This window comes from Prionailurus viverrinus, chromosome B3 (genome assembly GCF_022837055.1).
Source record: "Prionailurus viverrinus isolate Anna chromosome B3, UM_Priviv_1.0, whole genome shotgun sequence".
Classification (NCBI taxonomy): domain Eukaryota; kingdom Metazoa; phylum Chordata; class Mammalia; order Carnivora; family Felidae; genus Prionailurus; species Prionailurus viverrinus.
The window spans coordinates 81,559,695-81,582,045 of NC_062566.1; the positions used below are offsets into that span (position 1 = coordinate 81,559,695).

The 22,351-nt window shown below is 38.6% G+C and overlaps 1 protein-coding gene across 6 annotated transcripts in view; it reads right to left on the minus strand.

Annotated features, from left to right (window-relative positions):
- SLC25A21 (solute carrier family 25 member 21) overlaps positions 1–22,351 on the minus strand; it is a 486,715-nt gene that overhangs the window by 122,495 nt on the left and 341,869 nt on the right. For all 6 annotated transcript variants that reach the window (XR_007153080.1, XM_047863361.1, XM_047863356.1 and 3 more), the window contains one exon: positions 12,086–12,169. Coding sequence is in view for 4 of the 6 variants with exons in the window: in XM_047863361.1 (XP_047719317.1) it covers positions 12,086–12,169 (84 nt within the window). In the remaining 2 variants the exon portion in view is untranslated. The remainder of the gene's footprint in view (positions 1–12,085; positions 12,170–22,351) is intronic.

Genomic DNA, 22,351 nt, shown 5'->3' on the forward strand with positions numbered 1-22,351 from the left:
AAGAATGGAAAAAGCCTGAGTAAATGTAGAGTTCACTGAGGTGGGCTTTCTTCCCTCCCATCTTGTAGCGCCTTGCAAGTTCTGCCTGCTTTGATGACTCTCTAATGCCTTCAAAAGCAGTTTTGTGTACTTTGTCCAATGTTTGCAGTTGTTTTCAGCAGAAGGGTTGTTCTGGTACAAACTATTCTGTGGTTGCAAGAACCAAAAGTTAGTTTGCATAGTCTTTTAAGAGTTTAACTCTTTTTTAAAAAATTTTGCTTAATGTTTATTTTTGAGAGAGAGACAGAGTGTGAGCAGGGGAAGGGGCAGAGAGAGAGGGAGACACAGAATCTGAAGCAGGCTCCAGGCTCTGAGTTGTCAGCACAGAGCCCGATGTGGGGCTTGAACTCATGAACTGTGAGATCATGACCTAAGCCAGACACTTAATCAACCGAGCCACCCAGGCATTCCAAGAGTCTAACTCTTGATTTGCCTCTCATTCTGTTTTAAATATTCTTTTGCTTTTACTTTAATTCATCTTTTTATTGACCAGAATATTTGGTTTTTATTTATACTGTATTGGCTCACTGTGTTTATTACACACTAGGCAGGTAAGTGTTGTAAGTACAACAGTGAAGACAGAACACATTCTAAGCAAGGTGGGTAGGTTGTTTGCCTTTGCTTGGATCTTCATCAGCCCTTCCCGTTTCCCTAACAAAACCTGGCAATGCCACCACCTGGCAACACCTGTCAATGATGAATCCCCTGAATCTAAAAACTAAATGCCCAAATCCAACTAATATGAAACTAGAAATCATTCAATTAAATTCAGCAAACATAAATTGGATGATGATTACATACAAAGAATTGTATGATACACTTTAGAAGCCCCAAAGAGATTTCATCAGAGCTCTACACATTTAAATAACTGTGAATAGTTTAAATAATTAGCTACAATATAAAGTAATTGTAATGAAATCAGTTAAAAATTATTGTGTGCATACTTAAACATCATCTATTAAACTAAGTGCTGGCAACATAGTAGATACTAGTATTCCATGCAACAAATAAAGAAACAGAAGTACAATGACATTCAGTAATTTGCCAAGGTCCCCAAATTTACATGTGGGGTTCTAATCCAGGTCTCTTACGCTCTGAAGAAGGTGCCATAAGAGAACAGGTAGAGAAAATTATTCCCATTTTGGATAATGAGAGAAGGCATTAAAGAAAAGGTAGCATACCAGCTGGGCACTGATAGATGACCAGAATTACCAGAGCTGGACAAGAGAAAAAATGCCATTCTGGGCTGATGAACATGTATGAGGAAAAGCACAGAAAATTGTTTTAGGAGTTATAATTGGTCCAGAAGGGCTTGAACACAGAGGCATGTGATGACACTAGGTAAGACAAAGCTGGAAGACTCAAAGCAGATATGGAGAGTCCCAAATAAATACCACGTTGAGGGTTTCAGATTTGTTTGTGTGTTTTTTTTTATCATCACACAATTTCTGTGGATCAGGCACCTAGGCATGGTTTAGGTATGTGTCCCTGACTCAAGGTCTCTCATGGACTGTAGTCAAACTATCAGTTGGGCCTGAGGTCTTGTCTGGTTCACACAGGTGGTTGTGGGTAGGATTCAGTTCCAAGTTGTCGTTAAACAGAGGCCCTCAATTTCTCATTGGTTATTGGCCCGAGCTACCTTAAGTTCCTTGTCACACGGGCTCCTCCATAGCGGAGCTTACTTCAAAGCAATAAAAATGTAAGAAACCAAAAGAGCAAGAAGAATAAGAAGTGTCTAACTAGATGCAAGCCAGTTTTCTATATACTAATCTCAAAAGTGACATTTCATAATTTCTGCCATATTCTCTTCATTACAAGAGAGTCAATAAACCTAATCTCTGACTAAAAGGAGGGGATTATACAAGGACATAAATACAAGGGGGCAGGGATCAGTAGGGCCATCTTAGTGGCACCCTATCACATGGACCAACAGGAAATCAACAAAGATTTATGAATGTGCAGGTGACATAATTTGGCTATCGGCATTCACACGAAAGACTAGAAAGTCATTCAAAACTTCTCCTTCTCACTCAACACCGCTATCCATCATCAATTCACTCCAAGGAGTTTAGTTGTCAGCATTTTCTCTTTAGAGCGGTACATAAAATGATAGCACATCTTACAATCATCCGTGTCTTAGATCCCACAGAAAAGGACAGGAGTCCTATGGTGACTTCTGAGAGAGCAGTTTGAAAATACAGGTGTAGACAGAAGTCAGACCATGTGAATTAAGGAGTGAACAAGTGGTCAAGAAATATTTTTGGAATCTAACACATATATTTTTTTACACATGAAGCCAGATCTCTAGTAATTGATATGTCCTGTTGCTGAATGGATTACATTGAAATATTCTTTTAATTTTGGTCCCTTTATAAATAGTGCCAACTTCTGGGAATTTTAGTATTTGAGTTTTGAAATGCATGTTGACCTATTCACTGAAAACTGTTAGGATACAAAATGGTAAGGACACCAGACCATGTCCTTTTTCTCATTTTGGTTCTTGATTCTTCTAATTTAGGAAAAGCTTCATGCAAAGAAATCTAAAAACTAATTCATCTAACAGAAAATTACAAACTCTCCTTAGCAGTTTCCAAAACTCATCTCACACTTTATCTCCTTTTTTGTTGCCACTGAGACTGTGTCTACATTAGAATTCCTGGTACCCAGGGCTTTGTTTCCCTACAAGTTCACTGTGGCCAAAGAGAATTATGAACAGTGTTTATCAGCAGGAGAACAAGGCCACTGAATATGGCTGGTCATATTCCTTTAGATTTTGGTGACCACATATTTTGACATATATAGCAGTCATAGGTGATTTTCACCCCATTTGATAATTCATCCAAGAAACTTTGATTAAATGCCTTATCTCATGTTTCATGAGGTTTTCCTGGTTATTACCCAATATTCAAGTTGAGTTAGGCAAAGGTACTAACAAGTCAAATAACTAAGTTCATGCCGTGTGTTTTTTTTTTTTTAATTTTGATGGTACATTTATTTAACATATCCAAAACATCATTTTCACATGTAATTCTTTTGCATTCTTTTTTATACACAAATTCTTTACATTCCTTTTACACACAAAGTTTTCAAAATCCAGTACGTGTTTTACACTTAAAGCACATCTCAGTTAAGTTCCTTTTGAACAGGGCTCTGTCCAAAGGATTATGGACCTCTATCTTGGTCTCATGGGATGATGGTGGCACACTTCAGAATACATTTTCAGTCCAATTGCATTTGTTCAAGATGTGATTTAAAGAAAAAACACACCTTTATTTTCTTTGAGTGCTGATATTAGGAACCAATCTATTATTCTGGGACTCTCACTAACCTCCTTTCTGCTGAAGTTTGCTGGTTTGCAGAATGTAATCAACCATAGCAGATACTACCTTCTCCTACTTCCCACTCCTCCGGGCGCTATTCAGCAAAGTGAGATGAGATATGTGACAATGTTTTGAACCCATAATGGGGACAGCATAAATCTGAGGTGTAGCTTCTGCTATTACTAATACCACTATTAAGTTATTGACAGAATAGGGAGCATGATACAGGATGCAGAAGATCTTGGATGAAAGCTCACCCCAACAAACAGCAGCTATGGGATGCTGGCTAAGTCCCTTATCATTCTTATCAGTTTCCCTACCAGAAAACTAGAGACCATACTCCCCACCTGCCTGTTGCCTTGTTCTTGTGAGCAACAAGTGAGGTAAGACATGTGGACACATTTCACAAACAGTAAAGGGTCAAATGGTAACAATGGTTTTGAATATAATCACTGCTATAGCAAGAGTGTCTGAACCTTTTCCTTTCTTCCAGTTTCAAACCATCTGAAATACTGGGAGGAAAGGTAAAGCTAAAGTCATGAGACTAGACAAAAACTTCACGAACTAGCAACAAGAGCATTGCAATTGGGTGACAAAACAGATTCCCAAGCAGGAACTGAACAGAAACTTAACCGTAATTAACATACACTCTCCAGTGGTATCTGAGTCATGGAACTTACAGAGAAAATGTAGCAATCTAAACTATACACAATTCAACTTAGTTTAAATACATGTATGCGGGCATGTATGTATGTATCAATATTTTTTAACTTCTTAACAGTGTTCTAAAATATTAAAAATCCATATGACCTTTTCTTTCCAAGGAAAATAAAATGGGATCAAATTTTCATATGACCAGGGGAGAAGACTTCCTAATAGAAGACAGAAAGATGTAATTCTACGATATCTGAGACACTAGCTGAAATCAATGAGTATGATAAAATATTAACTCCTTTAACCTTGTCATGTCAAGCTATGCCTAAGTTATTTCCTATAATAAGAGAATCAGACAAAGGTAGAAGTTTTAGGAGATTTTCTTTCTCATTCTCATCTGAAAATGTTCAGTTTAACAACCACTAGAAAAAGGATTATGGTTTTGGTAAAGACGTTTTCTCCCAAGGTGACTATGCATCTAGTTCATCAGAAATCATCAGAGGAAGTTAAAATAAAGGCTTGAAAAGATTTCCATTTGGACATCTCCCATTGACTACAGAATCCCCTCACCTCCCATTAACACTCTATAAAACATGGGGAATATCTGCTCAGGCTCTGGATTGAGACTCGAACGTTCCCGAAAGACAGCTACTTCCACCCAAACAACTGGTCCTCCTTTTCCTTCTTGTCAGCACCGTGAGCTGGGAGAGGCTGTGTTTGGTCTCTTAATCAGGCCTTGCTGACGAGCTGACATCACTGCAAACGTTTTCACTTATTCTTTGGCAACACTTAAATCCTTGCCAAAGGCCAGGCAGTAAGTCTGAAAGCATTGTTAGCAAGCGGCTGGGGGAGTTGGAGTGTGACTGTCAGCTAGCAATCTATGGTGATGACAGGAGGGAAATCTAGGAGCTGAAACCATTCTAAAGGTCACCCTGTGGGCAGAACAAAAGGCCTCTGACGGAGCTCTGGGACATGGAAGCCCAGGGATGCTGCTATGTGAGCACTCTGGAAATTCATTATCCTCTCCCTGATTGTAAAGACCAATACAGCTCAAACCAGCAACTATCTGCCTTCGCAGTGGTGTAAAATAATCTGGTAAAACAGAAATGCCCCATAATGGCATTATGGCTCAACTTTCTGTGTTTTGCAACATATTCTTCTGTAGTATTTTCTCTTTACCCTACATCCTTTCATTTTCAACCTTGAATTGCTAAATAATAAGAGTTTAAGGTTCTTAGCAATGTGCATTTTATGACTAAAATTTTATGAGTATAACATACTGAAGCACTGATAAGCCATTTTTAAAAGGAACACAGATAATGCAGGAATAATCAGAATAGGTCCATGCCTGAATCGAGATCATCTCTTTTTTCTCATTCCAAAACTGGGGAAGATTTGGAAGAAGAAAATGGCTTCCATCTACTGGGTGCCATAATCAGGACCTGGGTACTGGGTCATTTGTAAAACCTGCCGGAAAGATTTGCTATAGTTTATTCTCCAAACTCTCACCTACTGTGTTATTTCTTTTCTTATTCTCCCCCCACCTCCCTACCTCGCTAGATGGAAGACACTTGTTGTGCCATCATTAAGAAGCCCAGGCAGATCAGGGCAGAATCCTGTAGTGTGGAAGCAAGAGCAGCTGGGATTGTCTGCTTTCCTCCTTATCACCACAGAAAAACGAGGAAACAGGGAACCAATGGACAGCATTGGTGACTACAGTTAATAATTCTGCACTGCATACTTGAAAGTTGCTAAGAGAGTAGATCATAAATGTTCTCACCAAACACACAAGAATGGTAATTATGTGAGGTGATGGATGTGTTAACTCTCCCTATCGTGGTAATCATTATGCAATGCATACGTATATATCGACTCATCACATATTACACCTTAACCTTCACAATATTATATGTCAGTTATATCTCAGTAAAGCTGAGACAAGGGAAAGCTGAAAGCTGAAAAACAAGGGAGCACTCAATGGAGGTCCTCTGGGTACTAGGAAGGGTCTCTTCGGTAAGACAGAATGGAGCAGAGAAGGTACTCGAGACACCAGGAAACTCACACAGAAGGCACAGTGCACATCTGGTACCCACCAAAGAATGAACTCACTATGGTACACCAGGCTTGCAAACTCAGTCAATACCCAATGATCTACTCACAATTGATTTGCACTGCAGATTATGCGCTTAGGGGCCTGGGAAACAGTCTGCAATTATTCATGTGAGTGAAAACTGCGCTGGTTAAGTAGCAGTGAGTATACAGTGACCCGTGACTCACTTGTAATGTGAACTCCTGGGTCTACATATAAGACCCTCAGATAAGAGGAAACAGCCTCAGGATCCAGGGAATAGTGATGTTAAGAACCACCCACTCCAGTCTGGCTTGGCAATACTGGGTAGAGGAGCTGGTTTCTGTTGGATGAGAAGTGGGGTAGAGGGGAGAGAGAAAAAGCAGCAGCAACTACGGGGCCTTGTGAAGTTGGAATGTGGCTTAGGTGGTGAGGATGCTGACTGCTCCAATAACTGTGATTCCTGCGAAGAGTTAGCCTCCATTGTCTCTTCAAGCCCAACACTTTCCCACATTTCCATGTGACAGTGAGGGGGTTTCCAGGGGCTACCCAAGAGGTTTTCTCTAGGGGTAAACTTTCCTGTTTAGAGATGGTGTTTGAAAATCACCTGGTTGTGTTACATTAGGCAAATCATGTTTTAAAAAGTAGACCCACTAAGACACCAAATTAAGGTAAAGATCTTGGAGTTAGTCCACCTGTAAAAAGAAAATGTCCAAATCTTGCCAGGTTGTTGTTGATTTTGAATTGCAGACGTCCCCCTTCCTTTGTGTCACAAGCCACTCATTCCCCTTAATGAAAACAAGAGGGAGTGATTATACCTCCTGGGGCTGTGCCATTCATGCCGTCTGAAAGGCCCTTAAACGAGTGGCACATTATCTCACACATCTGGAGTTTACCAAATTAGCCAATTATGCTGGAGCTCATAAAACGAGGCCTTAAATGTCATTTAACTAGAAAATATTATAATCACCAAGTGGTCTGATTGTAAGATGATACTTGGGGCAGCATCAGTGGTTACAGAAAACAAATCGTGAAGCAAAACACAGTTCAAATACCCCCCAAACGCAACCACATATTTTCTACAGTAATACTTTCTGAAGAATACCATATTTCTGAAGGCACCAGCAATCAACATGTTTCTCATTTGAAACTAAGTTTAATCCGACCTAGTTGTTTCCTAGTTATTTGCCTTGGGCAAACCAACGTGCATGAATTTTTCTCAGAAGAAAACTGAGGAACATGCAAGATGAGAGCCGACGGGAAACCATGAACTTATCAGATATGGATCCGTTTGTAAGGGATGGGACAATAACTGGATTAAGAGTCTTGAGTTATCAGAGGTTTGTGGTGCTGTCTCTGAACTGACAAGATTCAGTTCACTGAGCATATATGGTCTCTCAGAGTTTTTGTACTTTACCTGAAGGAAGAGAGAAGAGCTGCTTTAAACTGCTACGTGATTTTGGGGGTAGGAATACGGAAAGTTGTAGAAGAGTTACTTAAAAATTAGGGGTTTATGGGGCGCCTGGGTGGCGCAGTCGGTTAAGCGTCCGACTTCAGCCAGGTCACGATCTCGCGGTCTGTGAGTTCGAGCCCCGAGTCGGGCTCTGGGCTGATGGCTCAGAGCCTGGAGCCTGTTTCCGATTCTGTGTCTCCCTCTCTCTCTGCCCCACCCCCGTTCATGCTCTGTCTCTCTCTGTCCCAAAAATAAAAATAAATAAATAAATAAATAAATAAATAAATAAATAAATAAAACGTTGAAAAAATTAGGGGTTTATAGCCACTCATTTCACATTGCCTTCTTTTCATTTAATAAATAACAAAATTTGGTGTTTAGTAAAAGGTGATGTAAGACAATGGAAAAACCATGACATGCTGCTAGTATCTGCGTGACTTTGGGCAAGTTATTTAACTTCTCTGATCTTCAGGCACCTCACACAAAATACAGACATAATGCTGTCTTGTGTTGAGAATAGTGCTGTGTTCCATATAAGGTTTGAAAAGTCCCTAGCATCGTGTCTGTTACACTGAAGAAACAAATATCAGTTTCACGTCTTTCTTTACCTATGTCACCAGGATATCTTAAGTTCTGTTTTAATTCTTTTTCCTCTTTATTTCAGGAAGAATGGCCACTAGGAGCTTCCAGAAGAGGAAGAGGGAGAGATAGGCAGTCCTGGTTTTACATTAGCATAATTTATAATCCTCTCGCCCGTCTGTGCGCATCTCAATCACTCTCTTTAAAGGAATGACAGGTACAAAAGAGACTAGAAAAGCTTTCAGGAGATACCCTGAAGCAGAAGGAAGTAAGATGTGATGCACGAACACACGGTAAATGGAGACACCAGCTGCTGTTTGCCAGGAGAATTTATAAAACAAAACTAATTGGTTTTAAAGGTGCCTCATCAGCTAGGCTAACTATGTCTTCTGGGCTCACTATTTCAGTAGATGGACCTATGAGTTTATTTTTGCCAAACCTGAAAAAGAAGAATCATGGTGACGATGGAGATACTCTCAACAGTGACAAAGTTCTTCCCCGTGAGTTCTTTCTTCTCCATTAGCTAAAACAATGATGGCCTCTTTGTAAAAGCCAACTAAGTGTGATGATTCCATATAGTAGAAGTTCTTGCCCAGAATTTGGAAGGCCTTTTTTGGGTAAAGCTGGGTTGAAAAAAACCATGTGTTTCATTAAAGTACAATATATCTATATTTTTAGTTCTTAAAAGAATCTTAGAAATGGTAAAGGGATTTGGACCCATGTATTTGAGCCAATGTCTCTTGGAAACATGAATTCTGGGCAGAGAAATAGGGAGCTTCATCTCTAAGAATGGTGATGAGTATCACTTCACTTTCTTACAGCAGAGAGGAAAATGGGAGATCTGTGCAGACATCAAGTATATTATCAGACTTTAATGTTCTTAAATAACAGAAAAGGAATAGCTTTCAAAACCTTTAACTTGGAGGATATAGGAAAAACGAGGAGAGATGAACTGTCTCACCTATGTTAATAGTCAAATTGACTTGTGTTGTATCTCTACAGCCACAGACCGAATGGGGCTGTAGGCACCTGAGTGAGAAAAACATCTTTGAAAGCAGAGTGTACTCTAAAAGCTAAAGAAGAAAATCAAAAGGAACTGCTTTCACTAGGAAAAAAAAATCAACACAACATGCATTAAAAGGTTTTCTTTTCTTTTTTTAACTTAACTCTATGAAATGTTCTTGCTCGGTATCAAAAATAACAGGCAGCTTTTTCTTTTGTGTTTTAACAAATATTCACATATCTAAGACGAGAGGTCTCTGGCTTTTGGCTAATAACATGCCTAGATCTAAAGGCATTACAGAAAGTATGTCAATTTGCTCTAGAAACAATTATACATACAGTCTAGGAAAAGGCCAATTTTACTATGCAAGGACCACACATGCTGTATGTTTGTTGTATTACTTGATATCAAAGCAGAAACATCAAATTCTTCCTAACACACATGAAATAAAGAGCCTGGCTAAGGAACTCCCACATCTAATTCAGAGATATCTGTTACAGCTTACAGAACTTGGCAATGCTACTACTACTCTTTAACTGGGAAGGGACACTGCTATTGACTATATAATACACTATGATTTGTTTAACTTTATGTATATTTTGGGTAAACTGAGCATGAGTTTGATCCCAACTGTCATAAATGCACGTATATTACCAATGCACAGCACTTAGGTACCACATCACCACAGTAATAATAGCAAGAATTTGCTGCTTCTTTGTCACTAGATCTTCTAAAGATATTTAATCAGGTATCGAGATCTTATCATAACTTCAGAAGGGGTAGTCAATAGCAAGAATTATCATCTCTGTTTCATTTTGCATCATTACGATTTTGATGTGATGACATTTATTCATTTAACATGCACTTACTATCTCTACTCAGTGCTAAACACAGGCACAGGGGATACAAAGCTAAATGAGAAATTGCCCTTAGGGCGAGAGAAAGGAGATAGACAGAAAACAGCCATAATAAATTAGACAGGTGCATGCTATATTTTGTATAGCATATAAGAGTGATTGGTAAAGAAAGCGTGTGGTAGAGAAAAGATGGTCAGAGGGGGAGAAATGTGAGGGCACTCTTGAATGAGGAGGGATAGTTTCTTGTGTGGATGAGGGGGTTGGTCCTGCAGGAGTAAGATAAAGACTAGCATGCAAAGCTATGAGAATGTGAGCAGGCTGGCTGTTTTTAGAGCAGATCTGTGAATGGGGAACGAGCCTGGAGAAAAGGAGGGCCATACTAGGCTATGCTAGGGCCATACTAGGATGCTAGGGCCATACTAGGAAGGGCTCTGTACCATGATAAGTTTAGACTTTATACTGCAGGGCATAGTTTTATATATTAACCAAATACTCCAAAATTAAAATAATTAAAACAGTATAATGCTGGCAGAGAGATAGATAAACTGATGAAACAGAATAAGAAATGGAGAAAGAGAATAGAAAATTTAGATGATGTATACGTGGACGTTTAATACACAAAAAAGTTAGCATTTCCAACGAGGGAGTAACAGATGGATTTTTCAACACGTGGTGTTTGGACAATTGACTAGCCATTTGAAAATAAAATTTAATTCCTATATGCCACACAGCATATTAAAAAAAGCAATTCTCAGACGGATTAATGACTTAAATGTCAAACATACCAGAAGAAAATGTTTATAATCTTGGGGCTAAAATATCCTTTTTTCTAATGTGACAATAGGGTCAGATATCACAAAGAACAAGATAGATATAATCACAAAACCACAATCTTCAAAAATTGCAAAGTTCTGAAAGGTGTAAGACATTGTAGCTCTAAGGCAAATGGCAAGCTGGGGAAAATATTTGCAATCTATGTCATTGTTAAAGAATTAGTACCTATAATATATACGGAGCCCCTACCAATCAATAAAAACTCTAACTTAAGAGAAATGGGCAAGAATATAAATAAGCAATTCATAAAAGAAATGACACTTAATGGTATAAAAGCATGCTCAATCCCAGTTATAATCAAAAGAATGCTTATAGACAACTTATTTTTCACCTATTAGATTCTTTTTTTAAAGTTTACTTATTTATTTTGTGAGAGAGAGAGAGAGGAAGCGGGAGAGGCGTGCAGAGAGAGAGAGAGAGAGAGGGAGATATTGAGAGAGAGAGAAGCTCAAGCAGGCTCCACACTGTCAATGCAGAGCCCAACACGGGGCTTGAACCCTCAAACTGTGAGATCACGACCTGAGACGAAATCAAGAGTCGGATGCTGAACCGACTGAGCCACCCAGGCATCTATGTAAAAAAATACTCTTTATCTGATCATCTAGTAGACAGGATAACAAATGTGACACATCAACTTTTGACACAGTTCTGTTTTGATTGAATATTCATAAGCTGCAATGCAAATAAGGAACACATTTGGGCACTATATTCAAGAATCAAAATAAAGAACTATTACATTTAGATAGCTGCTGTTATGAGAACTTGAAAAAAATCTTAGGGGCGCCTGGGTGGCGCAGTCGGTTAAGTGTCCGACTTCAGCCAGGTCACGATCTCGCGGTCCATGAGTTCGAGCCCCGCGTCAGGCTCTGGGCTGATGGCTCAGAGCCTGGAGCCTGTTTCTGATTCTGTGTCTCCCTCTCTCTCTGCCCCTCCCCCGTTCATGCTCTGTCTCTCTCAGTCCCAAAAATAAATAAACGTTGGGAAAAAAAAATTTAAAAAAAAAAAAAAGAAAAAAATCTTAATGGCACAAAATAGAAATTGTCTTCCAGTCAGCAAATTGAATATTAATATCATTTTTGTGGTAGTTCTTATGGTATACATATTTAGTTTTCAACTGTATTATCAGGAAAAACTAAAAAAAAATGTGGGAAGGCACCCTTTTAAATATTTTCCCTTAATAACACTAGGAAAATGAAACATTAAAAATGAAAAAAACATGTAGTAATATGTTAAATGTCTATATCAACATAAAGTCCATACATGAAGAACTGTACTTACCCTTCTATTCGGAAAATTGTTCGAAAACTGTCTCCCAAGCTTTTATAACTGTTTGGATCAGTTGCACATCTCTGAATCTGGAACCTAGAAACAAAATCAAACAAAAAAATCAAAGTTAAGGAATTGCCAAATGACTTCCCTCATTTTTCAAAGTCTTAGGAAACTCGGCCTTTTCAGGTTAATCTAAAATATTCTGGTTTTTGCTATCGACTTTATTGATTTATTTGCCTCATATAATCCTTACCTTATTTTTGTAGCCTTTAAAATTCTATTTCTCTGTATTTTAATAGAAACTATAGAGTTTTTTTTTTCATCTGTTTCTTAGCCAGGCAGATGCACCCTGAGGCATTTATGCCTTTTTCTTTTGTGAAAAGCATACACAGATGTCATAGATTGTTTAATGTATAATTCAGAAATCTGAAGGTGCATATGAAATAAATAAGTAGCTGTATTTCTTATCTTAATTAGTACCCCTTGATGGTAATTTAATAAGAAGTTTAAATACAGAGCCGCTAATATGGCCTAACTTGGATCCTGATTGTGAATTTGAAATTCATTCTGGCAGACAGGAACCTGTGCTTAGGGGAAGAGAATGAATTTGTATTGTGATACAGTTTACAATCACTAATTCTACTTCATGATGGAGCAGAGTTGGTCTTTACTTTCAGGCTCCCTGAACCCTTCATATATGGTCTGTATATAGTTGGTGCTCGATAAAAATGTATTCCATTTTAGAAAGCTAAATTCTGTTTTTTTCTTCTTTTCGGTTATGATCATGCATCTCAGGACTCTAACCTTCAACCTGTGGAAGTTTCCCAGTGTCAGGGTCTTAACTTATTTATTTTGTATGCTACTCTGGGGTTTGTTTTTAAAGAGCTTTATGACAAGTACTCTCATTTCTCTATACCCCAGTTCTCCATTTTTGAGTTTCTTTAGTCTGCTCTCACCTGGTATTTACCTTCCTTGTCCCAATTCTTAGTTAAGGCCTTTCTGCTCTTCCTTCCATAATTTTATCAAAAATTTTAAAAGAAATTTTCAAAAACACATCTTATATTGTCTACTTTGAGATACTTTTCTGAGATTGTTGGATTTATGATTCTACCTCTAAGAATAATGTATTTTATGGCCCTAGGCCACAGGGAATTATGCTGAAAACGGATACATGTATCACAGAAAAGAGTTAATATTTCACTTTGATTGAAACAGCTGGGCATAGGAAAGGAATGAGTCTATTATAATACTGGAAAGTGAGGCTAGATTACATTTGATTTGGAGAGCGGAGAGAGTTGCTGAATATAATCGTGCGGGAGGGTAGCCATTCTGAGATGGAGGAAGTTGAGTAGTCCAGTAGAGTTCTCCCAGCAGACCACATACAAATAACTACAAAAATATTTACTGCCTGATTGGGTGGATTGGAATGGCAGTATGGAGGGCAGAACAACCATGAAGGCAATAGGATGATCTAGGTGAAGATAATAATGCCAGAATATGAATGGAGGCAACAGAAATGTAAAGAAAGGGGTAAGCTTGTTGAGTAATCCTTTTTCTCTTTATTTTTTAAAAAAAAAATTTTTTTTTCAACGTTTTATTTTATTTTTGGGACAGAGAGAGACAGAGCATGAACAGGGGAGGGGCAGAGAGAGGGAGACACAGAATCAGAAACAGGCTCCAGGCTCTGAGCCATCAGCCCAGAGCCCGATGTGGGGCTCGAACTCACGGACCGCGAGATCGTGACCTGGCTGAAGTCGGACGCTTAACCGACTGCGCCACCCAGGCGCCCCTCCTTTTTCTCTTTAAATAAATGTGTGTGTGTGTGTGTGTTTTATGATACATTCAACATGACTCCTTCTTGATCCTCTTCAACCCATAAAGCAATATTCTACTATTGCCAAAATTAAACAATGTCCTTAATATTCACGATGGTTTTGTTTGTCAAATTTACACCTCTATTAACGTGATCAGTTTTAGAAGGTTAAATTTTTTAATTCTTAATTTAAAAAATTTTTTTTTATTTTTGAGAGAGAGAGAGAATGTGTGTGTGAGCAAGGGAGAGAATCTTAAGCAGGCTCCATGCGATCCCATGACCTTGGGATCACGACCTGAGCCAAAATCAAGAGTCGGACGCTCAACCGACTGAGCCATCCAGGCACCCCAAGAAGGTTCGTTTTTAGACAAGAATTATATCTCTAAAATTTGAATTGTATTGAGCTCGTCAGAAGCTCGTGGATCAATACAGCCAACTCATTTAAACTATTCTGGGTCTAGAGGTACATTTGGTGTGTGCATAACCACTGACCCAGAATGTTCAGTAAGTGGTTCTGTCTATAATCAAAAACATGATTTGATGGTCACGTAGGTGGACCATGTTTGATATTTCTGGACTACTGCACATAGATGAGATAACTTGGTACTCTGGATACAAATGAATTAAACCTAAACACAAAATAGTACAATAAGAAAAATATATGTACACTTACACAACAAATAACTTTGCATAAAATTTGTTTATACTACAAATACAAATAACATAGTGATTTCCAAAACACGATGCCGATTCTAGTGTGAAAAAGAATCTCCATCTCTCCATTTGCATATTTGTAACCTATATTCATGGCTGAGTATGAAACATTTTCTTATGTCCTAGTTGGGAAAGTCAAGATTCTTCTCTAACTATTCTTTAAAGAAAATAATTTAAAATAGTTTTATATATTATAATAGTATTACATGTTCATAGATTTTTCTCATACTATCTGTAATAATTTTCATTAAATTCATTTACCTCTATCAAATTCCCTTCTAGATGCTTTCCCCCCCAAATTACCAAGTATTTTTTAAAATAATTGTCATATGAAATAAGATCTACAAGTTTTATAAAAACTCAGGGCATTATCCTCACTGTAAAGGGCATAATAAATAAATGAATGAGAAAAGTGACTTATAAGGTAAAGAAAAATATCCATAATGTCAAATAGCATCTGCACCAAACTGCCCAGGTGTTCATCAGAGGGAGAAAGTACTGCTTTCTGCAGAGGGCAGGAAGGATTTCAGGAAGGAAAAGGGATTTGAGCTGGTCCTATAGGATTCAGAGGCAAAAAGAGTAAGCATGAGAAAGCATTCCAGGTGGGGAAATGAAACAAAGGCCAGTGAGGGAAAGTTGTCCTTTTAAGAGAAGTGAAGGAAGAGATCCCCCACCATGGCAACCTTCCACGTTTCCTTCAGGACAGATGGTACAGGACTCTGCTGGGGCATTCAGTTGCTCAGGGTGGGTGGCGACCTGAGTGTGTTGGGGGAGGAAATTTATGAGATAAAGTCAAAGCCCAATATAGACCATTTGACCTCTTCCTGCTCCTCAGCTGAGTACTTCAGTTAACTCTGCATGGCCATCTCACAGTTATGTGACCCCGGTTCTAGAAGGGACTATAAATGAGTCAGCAGAGGGACCAAAGCAAGTGCATACTAATGACCTTAGCCCCTCTTTCACTGCTGGAGTTAGAGACATCAGCTTTGTCTACGATGTCTGTGTGCGTGGGTAACACCAAAGAAGATCTTCTGTCAGCTTACACCAAGATGAATCCAGAGTGCTGCTATTTCATAATTAACTAGTTATCTAACTTTGCTCTAGGAAATCTAGGCACTTTACTTGCTAGCTGTAACTTCTTCCTTTTCATAGAATCTGAATAGATAATATTTCTTCATAGATAATATTTCTAATCTGCCATTCATGCAGTTAATTACAGTTTTTGAACACTTCGCATGTATTAGTATTCCACTATTTGGGGCATTATACAGAAATAAGACACAATCCTTCCCTTTAGAAGCTTATACTTAGGTGAAGGAGCTGTGCAAACATATGATTACAATATGCAAGTAATAACAGTATTTTGGGATATCCAATGTCAGCAAAGGAGTTTTACTGGCATTGAATAAATACTACTACTCTTTTTGGAGGTGATCTCCTGTCTATAGGTGGACTGTAGCTGACAGAAAATAGCACTATGTAGAGACATTGGAGAGAAGAGGGAAAATGGGAAGGCTATCTTTGGGCTAAATATCTGTGATTAAATTTTCCCCACCCACTTTAGAACAGGCAACAAGAACAGTTAGTGGAATCTGTAAGGAGTGTTCCACTTAGAAGCTGACTGATGAGTGACGCTGTGTTAATTACAAACAGGAGTGGTGACATCAAAATAACGTTACACGAGAAGGGTCCACAAGGAGTGTTGTAAGGCAGTGCAAAAGGATGAGCAGGTATGGTAAATACTAATTCCTCAGTAAAGCCACCGCCATTCTTTACTATGCTAAAGGAGCTGGAGTCCCATTAAACAGGCAAGCACAGCTGTCTCTTTTGCTGCACATCTCAAACACGGCGTGTCTACACTTTGCAGAGAAAGTGCATGCAGTATTTAGTTCTACTACACATGGCTTATTCGGATCACAGAGTTATCAGTTCTTCTAAGGAATCTGTTTCAAGTTGATACAATTATAGTGCATTTTGGTCAATCATGTAAAACAGCAATTTCCTTCTTCCCCTTTACTGTGTTTCAGCAACTTAAAAGGTTGCTCTCTTGGATTGAAACTTTACGTCAGCATTATTCCAAACTGCATTCTGTTCTAACAAATTCTCTCTATGCCCGGGGAGACAATTTTCCAGTTACATAATACAACTCTTTGTAAAATTACAAAGGCCAAGCCACACTACCCTTGATTGTATTTAGAAGAAAAGGTTGGACCTTTCCATTGTCCTAATAAAAGCAGCTTGGACACATCTGGAATCTCCATCTGAGAAACTTCTCTTATTAGAATGAAAACTTGCTGCCAAACCGGCAAATTGGACAGTGGAGGAACACTTGAGAAGTATTCAGTGCCTAACATCCAGTCAGGATGAAACACACAGAAAGGCATGTGGCGCAAACCCTACGTATGCCTCATTGTCCAGGAGCCAGCAATCCTATCTGCTGTGGTGCCAGGGAGCACAGTACTTCATAGTCCTACAAATGGAGGGAACAGCCCTGTCATCGACCATGCCATAAACATGAAGCGGGTTTCTGTGGTAACCACCAGCGCAAGGAAGGGCGGCTCAACATTCAAAAACAAATGTACAACATATTTTTAAAAGCTGGAGAATGTTCTCACTCACTAAAATATTTATTTTTCTCTAAACTGGAGAACCATTACTGCAGGATTTCCCACTGGCTTAGTTGTGTGCTTAGCCAGTGATACCAAATTTCAAACTAGCTTGTTGTTGATTCTTAGCACAGTGAGAAATGCCAGTTTAGGCACTCGGCTTGTCTGAGCTCTTCTTAAGTTGTGGCCATAAAAAAGATATGTCTGTGAGAAATAAAATGGCTTTGCTCCCTTAAAGGCTGTAGGATCAGATCGTTTGAAAATCTCAAAATCTCAAATCTATGCAGTGCCTTCATCTGCGAATTAATTTTCTATCTATCATCTTAAAAAAATACTGATGCCTGATGGTATCTACACTGGGGTGTGGAGGCTTCAGGACACACACATACAGACACACGTATATGTATATATGTACGTGTATATATAATTTATAGTGCATTTATATGAAGGCTGGAAGTTGAGTTGCAAAGAGTCAGACTGGGGCAGATGATGACATTTGTCCTGAAGCTATATTTGCATAGCATACACTCTGCTTTTTAGTTCGATCTTGCGATTATTTGTAGTGCTTTAGGATAGGGAGCTGATGGAGATTTGGGAGGGGGTGGAAGCCATTCCAAGCCATCCCTTTGGTACTGTTATTAATCCCAAGCAAAGCTGTCAGAAGGTGAAGTTTAGCTCTTGCATCATCTCCAGGTGATTCTGCAGTTCAATAGAATTCTTGTGCTCTCTCCTACCTTCCTCCCTTCAACTCCACTCTCAGAAAAGCATTCATACCATTTATCCTTAGTGTAGCTTTGAATGTGAGATGTTGTCTCTCAGATCTTGTCCCTTTAAAAAGATTTCAGCTATCCAAGAGGAGGTAGAAAGGTTTGTCTTGTTCCCAGTGGGGACGCAGGGTACCTGCGCCACCAAAGATAGCCCAGGGTGGCACATTTTTCCTGAGTGGAATTAATTGTATATATGCTACCATTATGCTGTAGGTTACGTAAAAATGACAACTTAGTGTCAAAAGTGAGGAAGTTTGGGGAACTGAGCCACAGACCAGGAGCTACCAGTTACAATTTATTGAGTGTAGCCACCAATAAGCAGTGAAAACTAGTGAGGTTTGTAGTTTAATCCTTCTTTGCCTTTCTCCTCAGCAGTATAATGGGGAGAGCAGACATTCGAGGACTTTTTGATTCTGAAGGGACAGTGACACACAGAGTTATACCTGAGTTTGTTAGCCATAAGAAAGAAGACACATTTCATTTTGTTTCGTAAAGCCCCAATTCCATATCTTATAGAGGTGGGAGACTGCTAATAAAAATTGTACGCTGATAATAAGTGGTGATGAATCTAAAGAAACTCGCTGCCAAGATCTTTGCAAATGTGCTATGAACAAAGATTATTAGTAATTACCAGAATGTTACACATGCTTCTTAATAAACACTTAAGAAACCCACTAATGAACCAGAGATTAAAAGACTAAAGGTTTGCAATTACAGAACACATTAAGAGGATAACTGTAGGAAGATTAAATAAAGATTTTAATTCACTGTAATTAGCCTATCTTACAGAAATAAGATGTTTCTCCTATGAAGTATGTTTGCTTTCTCACTGGTTGGTTGAACATGGCCAAAGTCACACCGAACATGCAAAGACATGTCTGAGGCTTTGAAGTATACGTGTACACACCTACCTTACAAACTTTGGGAAAAGGGCCCCAGGAAGCACATCTTTAGAAAAACTGCCACCATGTATATTTGTTTCCTGTACTCTGAAAAATCACCTTCCACTGAGGCTGCCCCAAGAAAAGAAATACCCAGTTTCCACAGAAGGCTAAGCACTGAACTGGAGGGGAATGGGGTCTCTGCATTTGTCATCCCTGCAGAAAAACCACATCAGATGATGGGGAGATGAGGCTACTGATTTGAGAGACGATTCCATCAGTTTTCTTTAACAAGTGCTGGGGAGAAAAGTTTTCTTTGAACATTTCTCGAAAAAATGTTAGCTATGGGTATTCTGTTTTACTTTAGATTAAATATAACAATAATCCTCATAGCACTGTCTTGGCAATGATGAGCTCAAGAGTCCTTTAATCAGGTCGGAAGGGTGTGGTTTACAGTTCCAAACACAGATTTCTGCCTCAACATTTCCTGAGATCCCCATCTGCATGAGAGACACAGAGATGAATAAGCCACAGATCCTGTCCTCTAGAACAGAACAAACAAGTGGAGGGAGGGCAAGATGTTAGTAGTTAGTTATAAAATAAGGCAGACTACAAGTGTTAAAGATTCTGGGAACTAAGTACGCCTGCAATTTAAAGCATTGCCTTTGCTTGCTGGGTTCACAACCTAGGCCTGGCATCAATTAGCACCCTAAAATAATGCTAACAAATCCACAAGGGTCATGGGTTTGGCTCTGTCTGAGCAGTGACCACCGACCGAAGTTCAAAAGCTGTACCCTTACATATTTGGCTGCTTATCAAATTATTCTAAAAATTCAGGGAAAAGAAAGATATTTTTCCTGAATGTTGCACAGTCATTGCTCTGAGAAAGTCTCCTTAGAAAAGAAATAAAGACAAATGCCTGGTAAAAATTAAGATGTCCTTTGCCTGTTTAAAGTCTGAATGTCTTTAGTAGGTGTAGGTGGGCGGGGCTATGCTTTGGCTTAGTGTTTATGATACTGTAAAGGACACCAATAAATTTCTCTATGTTATTATAAAACAGTTTATAATTTGAAGAAATATGTAACCTGGGGTGCTCAGTCAGCCTCGATAATTACTACAGATAAGGTAACACATCTTGGCAAGGCCACAAAAGCAAGAGAAATCTTCTGTGCCATGTAATTTTGAACATGCTTTTGAACAGAGCCTCAAAAATATTATCTCTATGAAATATCAGATCAACCCAGATAGCCTGATTATACTTTAAGTAATTTCCTGTGATCCTAGACACATCTAATTGCAATCTCCTTTCACAAGCCAGGGAGATTTAAAGTCTGATGTTCTGTGACTGTACATTTTTCAATTCACACTTGAATCACACACTTAAATATCCTATAAAGGTTTCATCATTTTGCCAACCACAAGTTTTGTTACAGTAAACATGTACCTATGTGTCCCTGATTAGTGTGATGAAATAGATCTAGGTTTATGCATCTTACACAATTGTAAGACATATGGTCTCCCTAGCATTTAGAATCTGTGCAAAATTTGACATTGTAAAATGGAATCATGATAAGACAGTTGATTCTACCATCTGGCACATGTTCTTCCAGTTGTTTATATTACTTATGGGATAATAACTAAGAACACTGACAATATAATTCTGAAATTTATTTTAATGACAATATGCTGGTTAACAAGTCAGAGACAAATGATCATTAGAGATTACAGCTTAACTCTAATAATGTAAAACCACAAGCAATAAAACAGGCTAATTGACATAGCTGTATAATTAAAATGCTCCAAGCATAAACTGGTCTTAATTAAACAAATGCCTGACTAGCATGACTTTCAGTATTTTGCTTTGTAAAATACATGTCATATTATCAAATTATGCTTATAACATCATAATATAGTGCTGTCACTCTTTGAAGATACATATGTGTGTGTATGCATATATTCAATTAAACTTCACATTTAGTGTCAACAAATGACCAGATGCACCTACCTCCATTTTCCCAAGTGCACTGATGTAGGTTGGCCATTACAATGGTTAATTAGCATGAAATCAAATCACACTTGGGAAGTGAGGGAAGGATGGATCACAGGTTGGAAAATAACCCATTAACAAGGTAATGAGAGTAGAGAGGGATACATCAGCTTCAGCAATCAAATACTAAAGTTACCACAGTCTTGATAAGTATCATTGTTTTTCCATATTCCTCAAATAATTATAGTTTGAAAAAATTAGATTCCTCTCTCCAAAAAAAGTTAGCTATGTTCTTTCTTTCACCAAGCCTCCCCACCTACCTCCTTGGGTCGACAGGTTTTCCTAATGTCCATCAAATAGCACCTACTGCCTGGTGACAGAGGACCACATGACATCATTCTCACCTGTTGAACCTCAGCTCGTTGCTTACGATGAGATGGAAGTTCTTGGTGTCTAGCCACGGTAAAAGATTTCCAGGACAGAGAATTCAAAAGCAGTCAAATCTACCAGAACCCTACTTGTCCTGGGAACTGAGCCACTTCACATAAACTTAATTATGCACTAGAGACCATAAGCCAGGGGTCCCAGGGAGGGAGAATGTCAGAGAATATAAAGTCCCTAGAGACCTAATATGCCATTCCATTTTATTTTAACTGATCAAATGTGCCTATTTTATGGTTTACTTAGCACTGATAAGGAAGGATGTCTTTCAATAATGTCAAAGAAAGAACGATTAAGAGAGTGGGTGGTTTCTTTGTATTCATAAGCATAAATGCTTATGCTAGAAAGAAATTTGGGGAATGGAGATAATAAACTTGGCTAGTAAAGAAGAAAACATGCTTATGCTTATCATAGTTGAGGAAAATTTCAAGGGAAGTTTTAACTTTATACCAAGATTGACCTCATATGTTACAAAGATTTGGATCAGTTGTTATTGGTTCCAAATGAGGACAGAGTTTTCAAAAGCATTTTATAGGTGGATAGGACCCCAGAATGACAAAAGAAGTGGTAATCATACTGCTTACTTGTAAATCACTTTCAACTTTGAGAGAATTTTTATTGCTTTTTTATTTTATTTTTTTAAAAAAATTTTTCTTAATGTTTATTTTTGAGAGACAGATAGAAGAGACACAACGTGAGTGGGGGAGGAACAGAAAAAGAGAAGGAGACACAGAGCCCGAAGCAGGATCCAGACTCTGAGCTGTCAGCACAGAGCCTGACATGGGGCTCGAGGCCACTAACAGTGAGATCACGACCTGAGCAGAAGTCGGATGCCTAACTGACTGAGCCACCCAGGCACCCCGAGAGCATTTTTGTATATGTGATCTCATTTGAGGGTGCTCCTTAGTTTCACGGTTCCTTACATTTGTAGGGTAAAAAATCACTTGAAAAAGGGTAAAAGAAAAAGTATCAGCTTGGAGGTAGAAAGGCACCAGACTAGAGGGAATAGGTTTCCCTGAAATCTCTCACTGGTTTTGAAAATTTTTGTCTCTAGTTCAGAGAATGC